Source organism: Tachyglossus aculeatus, chromosome Y4 (assembly GCF_015852505.1).
Source record: "Tachyglossus aculeatus isolate mTacAcu1 chromosome Y4, mTacAcu1.pri, whole genome shotgun sequence".
Lineage (NCBI taxonomy): Eukaryota > Metazoa > Chordata > Mammalia > Monotremata > Tachyglossidae > Tachyglossus > Tachyglossus aculeatus.
The window spans coordinates 9,412,494-9,419,135 of NC_052096.1; the positions used below are offsets into that span (position 1 = coordinate 9,412,494).

The following is a 6,642-nucleotide window of genomic DNA, read 5'->3' on the forward strand; positions in this document are numbered from 1 at the left end:
GGAGCAGCAGAGGAGCCGAGGACACAGGCAGCTGCAGCTCCGGGAGGGACCGGAGAGCTGCAGGGGGGCAGAGGGCAGGGGCCGGGCGGCTCCCTAAGGGGCAGGAGGGACCTCGGGGCTGGGCTGGGGGGGGAGCAATTGGGCATCGGCCCCAGGGAGAGGATCCCCATCTCCAGGGGCTGAGGCTGGTCCCACCCCGGGGGGGCTCAATGGAGTCTCCTGAGCGGGGGCAGGGACAGGGTTTTCCCCAGCCCCACCAGGCACGGGGCAGATGGTCAGGGAATCACCGTAGTACAAGAGGCGGAAGAAAGGGTGGAGGGTCCCAGAAAAGTCGGCGCGGGCGAAAGTGTAGATGTGGGATCCGTCAGTGCCACTGTAGAAGGAGACGTCTCCAGCCTCGTAGTCCAGGTAAACCACCACCCGGAGTGGGGCTCTGGCCAGGGCGAGATGGGTGTGGGGAGAAGTACCGGCCCAGTATCCATCTCCATCTTTCTCCAAGGTCCAGAATCCATCCGCAGGGGACTCCGAGATCGCCCGTTTCCTCCTCACATTTTCCCTACAAACCCCCAGATAGCAGCCAACTGCATCTCCCACCTCCACCTCCCAGCAATGTCTCCCGGAGGTGAAGAGCTGGCGGCCCAGCACACAGACAGAACCTCTGAATCTGACCGGGTTGTAGGGCAGGTCCTGCCACTTCTCTTCCCGTGTCACCCGTTTCCGATCCTCGGACAGGACGAGTTCGGGATGCGCCGTGTCTGGATCGAGAGTGACGTCGGCTGCGGACAGAGCGTGTGTGTGAGCGTTGGAGGCCGCGGGCAGAGGAGTGGGCGCGGCGGAGCCCGGGAGCGGCCCCGCCGCGGACACCAGGAGGGCTGCCCGGAGGGGGCGGCGGGGACCGAGGAGCCCCCAGGGGGGCGGCTCCGGAGCTGTAGGCGCCCCGGGCCCCGCCGCGCTCACACAGGACCCGCCCGGAGGCGGAGACACGACCCTCACCCCGCAATAGACTGTGAGCCCGTTGTTGAGTGGGGATTGTCTCTGTTACCGAATTGTACTTTCCAAGCGCTTAGCACAGTGCTCTGCACACAGCAAGCGCTCAAAAATACGATTGCATTAATGAAAACACGGAGGGTGATGTCATCACACCTTGCTCTGACCCTCCCCCAGGGCTCAGGACCCAGCTTTCCCCGGTCCCTGCTGAGGATCCCCCATTCCTGCTTGGGGCTTCACCGCCCCTGTGTCCTCCCTACTCTGATCCAGCCATTCCAGGAGGATCCTGGGATCCCTGGAATCAGCAGGGAGGGGCAGAAGGAAGAGAAGAAATATATATTTATATATAATTTATTTCTATTAGCGTCTATCTCTCTCTAGTTGTGGGCAGGGAAAGTGTCCGTTTATTGTTATTATTGTACTCTCCCAAGCGCTTAGTACAGTGCTCTGCACACAGTAAGCACTCAATACATACCACTGACTGACTGAGGAAGAGGAGGAGGAAGACAGGCCTGGGTCTGGCTCTCAGGGATGAAGTCAGGAAGGGCCAGGAACCCCTAGGGTGGGAGAGACCTAAAACCTCGAAGAATGTCAGGGTCACTTACCCTCATGTACTTGGAACAAACTCCACCCTGCAAGGGAACAGAAAGAGGAGATGTCACTGGCCTGGTGGAGGAGACACAAACCCCAACGTGAGAAAACTGACAGAAATGAAAGAAACACAGAACTTACTGATATCCATCTGGAGTTTCTCTGAAAAAGAACAGAAGTAAGTCAGGGACCCTCCAGAACAAGAGAACTTGGGGCTGGCTGAGGGGGGATGTGATGGGGTCAGAGGAGTCTATTTCTGGTACCTAAAGCAGAGAATGATCCCATGGACAGAATCTCAACTGCCCAGAGATCAGGAATGGTGACCACTGTCCCTGGAATCTCCAGGAAGAGCTGTTTGGTTATCATCAATCAATCAATGGTATTTACTGAGTGCTCTCTGTGTGCACAGCACAGCACTAAGCACTTAAGGGAGTACAATACAACAAGTGGGTAGACATATTCCCTGCTCATAAGGAGCTTACAACCTAGAGTGGGAGACAGCTATTACTGTAAATAAATTAGTTGTGGCGGGGGGGGCTTCCCTGGCTCAGGCTCTACACTCAGGATACAGATACACAAACACACACAGACACACACACACTCACACAGACATACACTCACAAAGACACACACTCACACAGACACACACACAAACACACCACCATCCACTGACTGTTATCAGTCGGCATCTCCCAGTGCTCAGATCTCCAGGCTCCTCTGGGATTGTGGCTGCACTGTGGAACTGGATGGCAGGACAGGGCTGGGGCAGAAAATGGATGGGGAAAGGTGGGCTTCAGCCTGAACTACAGAAGTAGGGTCTGGGGTCTCTACTCCCCAGTGTTTCCCCGCTTCCAAGGGGAACAGCTGTTACAGACACAGGTTCAGTCGGTTTCTTCTCTGGGAGAAACAGAACATCAAGTTCTGAGTCGTTTGTGGAAAGTTGGAGCTGTGGGCTGCTGTCCCTCCCAGGCAGCTGGGAGCTCAGAACTCTGACCTGTCTACCTGCTTCCCAATCCCACTCTGTCCTTCTGCCTTTCCCTGCAGTAGTGGGGTGTCATGGGAATATTCTTGTTCCTTTACCTTTTTCCCTGAGGTGTTTCCAGATGAGATAAAGACCCCCAACGATGAGCAGTCCCAGCACAGGGAGGGTCACACCCAGAGCCACCATCAAGGATAAAGCCGTGGGGAAGAGGGGAGCTGAAATAGAATTCACAAAAATACCTTCTGAGGGAAACATGGGACAATTCCAGCCACTAAGTTTGCTTAGGAGGATTTAGAGCCCGCTAAGAGGGACTCTAGCTGCATCTCTGCTCCAAGCCATGCTGAGGCCATTACAGGGGTAGGGGCTCCAGGACTCCCCTTCTCTCTGTATGGCATGAGAGGGTGGGGGCTGGGACCCCAGTGTTTTGGGGAGCACAGAGTCACCATGGGAGAGGACAAAGGGCAAAATATTTCACTGGCCAGGCTGAGCTGGGGTGAAGGGACAGTGGGGTCTGGGAGAAGAAGGGGCCTCTCATGGTTCCCCAGGGAGAGTGCTGTGTCCTCAGTGTGAGGTCTCACTACTCTTCTCCCCATTCTCAAGCTTTGACCATTTCCTCCAGCAAAGAATCCACATGGAAGGAGGAAACCCCTGGCTCCCCTTGGGCTCCTGCTCCTTGTGTCCACCCTGCCAGTGCTTCCCCCAAGGAAGGAGTTGAGGGAGGGGCGGCAGTGCAACACACAGGTTTCCTCACTGTGGTGAGAAGGGCAAAGGGGGAGGAGGGCCCTGAGTCTGTTCCTACCTTGGCCTAAACTCCAAATTCCCTCCCAAACTCACTCCACACCTCCATTTCTGCTTCCCTAACCTGGGCCCCCATTCTTACCTGTGTGCCCTTCAAAACTGAAGTTTGTATGCGTGTGTGCATACATGATAGGATGGTGTGATGTCTACAACTGCTTGCTAAAAACCCACAGTGAAGAAGCATGGCCTAGTGGAAAGAACATGGGCTTGGGAATCAGAGGACCTGGGTTCTGTCACTTTATTTTTTTCATAGTATTTGTTAAGCACTTACTATGTGCCAGGCACTGTACTAAGTAGTGGGATAGGTACAAGATAATTGAGTTGGACATAGTCCCTACCCCTAATAGGACTTACAGTCTTAATCCCCATTTTGCAGATGAGGTAACTCAGACACAAAGAAGTTAAATGACTTGCCCAAGGTCACACAGCACACAAGTGGCAAAGCCAGGATTAGAACCCAGGTCTTCCTGACTCCTAGCCCCATGCTCTTTCCACTAGGCCATGCTGCTTCCTGCCATCTGACATGCCTGCTATGTGACCTTGGGAAAATCCCTTAAATTCCATGTGCCTCAGTTACCTAATCTCATTTGATCAATTTTATTAGTTTAGTGCTTACTGTGCACAGAGGCCCAAACTAAGGGCTGGGAGAATATGATACAACAGAGTTGGTAAACGTGATCTCTGCTCTCAAGGAGTTTACAATCTAGAGAGGGAAGCATACACTCAAATAAATTTCAGTTTACGCATAATGGACAGGGGATGGGGTGGGTATCAAAGTTCTTCAAGAGTACAGACCCAAGTGCATAGGCAATGCCAAAAAAAGGGAAAATCTTGGAGAAGACATGAATTTAGTAAGGCTTTGAAGATTGGCAAAGTGGTTGTCTGCAGGTTATGAATGGGTAGGGCATTCCAGTCAGGAGAGAGAAAGTGATAAAGGAGACAACAACGAGATAATTGAGATCAAAGAGCAGTGAGTAGATGGGCATTGGAGGAGTGAAGTGATTGAGCTGTGTTGTACTGAGGGATTAGCAAGGCTGAATAGGAAAGGGAGAGTTGATTGACAGCCTTAAAGTCCCTCCTTCTACTCCAACCATAGACGATGAGCCCAGATGGGACAAGGAGTATGTCTGAACTGCTTATGCTTTATCTAACACAGGGATTGGTAAACTGTTTGGCAAACAGTAGGCAGATAACAAAAAAAAAACCAGTTATTATTACTTATATTACTATTATCACTCCTATTGTCTCCCCAGGCCATACCCCAACCAGCCCTGGCCTCACCACACCCCAGGTTTGAGCCCACCAAGAGGGACTCTAGCTCCATCCATGGTGATGGAGCATAACCAAACCAGATGGGGTTTTGCCCCCAGCCCAAACAGACTGGACTGGTACAACCAGAAGCCAGTCCTATCCTGATGCTGCACAGCTTCTGTGTCAGAAGAGAGCCCAAACATTAGAAAACAAAAATGTCTCCAGGGAAAATGTCTCCAGGTGAGAGGGAGATGTCTGCACAGAGCCACATCTTAGCCCCAAGCTGCTGGGAATCAAAGAAATCTAGTCCAGAAACAGACCCAGGAGGGACTGACCCATGGAAAATGTGCCATGGAATCACTGCTGTGGACATTGCTGGCTGTGGACCAGCAGGGAGTTGGGGGCAGTAGGAAGGGAGGACTTTTTACAAGAGGAGAGGACCCTGAAGAGTCCTAGAGCAGAAGGGGATGCTGGGTAGGGGCAGGACAGTCTATAAAGCTGCCTCAGACTGAGAGAGTAACATGCACCACTGATCACAATGAAAAAACAGCCACTCACCAACTACCTGCAGTTCCAGAGGGGCTCCTTCATACTCTTGGCCATCATAGAAAGAGCAGTGAAACCTTCCCTCATCAGAGACTCTGACATTGTGTATTCTCACAGCCACACTCCCATAATCCATGGCATCTCTCACCAACTCCGTCCTCCCTTGATACTCCTCCATCTGGTCTCCAAACTGATCCTCTCCATTACTATACAGGTGGACAATGTTAGAAACCTGGGCTCGGAACCATCTCATCTCCATGAATTCAGCAGGCATCTTGGGGTCAAGGTGACAGGGTAACACAGCAACTTCTCCTTCCAGGGCCAGGACAGGCTCATCAGGCCCTATCACGGCAAACTGAGCTGGAACAAAGGGAGACAGTAGGAGAGGAGCTGAGACTTGGATATCATTTGGAAGGAGAGAACAATATCCCAAAAGGGAAGGGCAGAGCTGCCCCTCGTCCACCTTCTGAAGGGCCCAAGAGCATCCTGATCTGACAGCAGACACACAGTTCCCTCGGCTCTTATCTCTGGAGAGAAGCATTCAGACTGGGACACACGGGGGATTTTGTTCTTCTGAAACATCTCTTTGGGGCACTGAAATAGAGAAGAAACTCCTACCTGAGCCCAGTGTGAGCAGTTGGAGAAAGAGGATGAGGAGAATGAGGCATCTGGATGTGAAGGATTCTGGGAAACCCTCCATCTTCTTCATCACTGGGGCCATAGAGAGACAATAAGGCTCAGTCAATACCTGTTCCTCACTATCGAAGAGCCAGGCAGGGGAGGGAACACAGGCCACATAACAGGGAAGACTCCTGGACCTGAGTTGAGTACAGGGGCAGTATCCTGTCTCATAAATCACCAACTGTTCTATACCAAATTTCTGCCCACAGGTTCCGAGATACCAATCCACATCACCTCTGGCCTATGCCATACCATACGCAGCTTCTGTCCCTCAGGTTGCGTCAAGGAGACTACCTGGATCTGCTCTTTGCTCTGACATGGGCTTCAGGATCAGGGCTCTGGCCAGTCGGCTGGCATCTTCTGGACATTCATTCATTTATTCAGTTATATTTATTGAGAGCACTGTACTAAGGTCTTGGAAAGTACAATTCGGCAACAGAGACATTCCCTACCCAACAACAGGCTCACAGTCTAGAAGGGGGAGACAGACAACAAACAAAACCAGTAGACAAGTGTTAATACCATCAAAATAGATAAATAGAATTATAGATATATATATACATCATTAATAAAATAAATATAGTAATAAATATGTACAAAAATACACAAGTGCTGAGGGGAGGGGAAGGGGTAGGGCAGAGGGAGGGAGTGGGAGTGATGAGGAGGGGAGGAGGAGCAGAGGAAAAGACGAGGGGCTCAGGCTGAGAAGACCTCCTGGAGGAAGTGAGATCTCAGTAGGTCTTTGAAGGGAGGAAGAGAGCTAGTTTGACATTCATAGTTGCAGGACACTGACCTGAGAGTTGGTG

General features: G+C 51.8%; 1 protein-coding gene across 1 annotated transcript; it reads right to left on the reverse strand.

Annotated features, from left to right (window-relative positions):
• On the reverse strand, nucleotides 1-5,876 carry LOC119947349 (butyrophilin subfamily 1 member A1-like). The gene is made up of 6 exons (XM_038768998.1): nucleotides 5,774-5,876; nucleotides 5,168-5,515; nucleotides 2,659-2,775; nucleotides 1,720-1,740; nucleotides 1,593-1,619; nucleotides 1-776 (listed from the first exon to the last, which is right to left on the reverse strand). Exons 1-6 carry the CDS (start codon nucleotides 5,874-5,876, stop codon nucleotides 94-96), a joined length of 1,299 nt encoding a protein of 432 aa, XP_038624926.1. The 3' UTR covers nucleotides 1-93.
• Nucleotides 5,877-6,642: the final 766 nt, after the last annotated feature.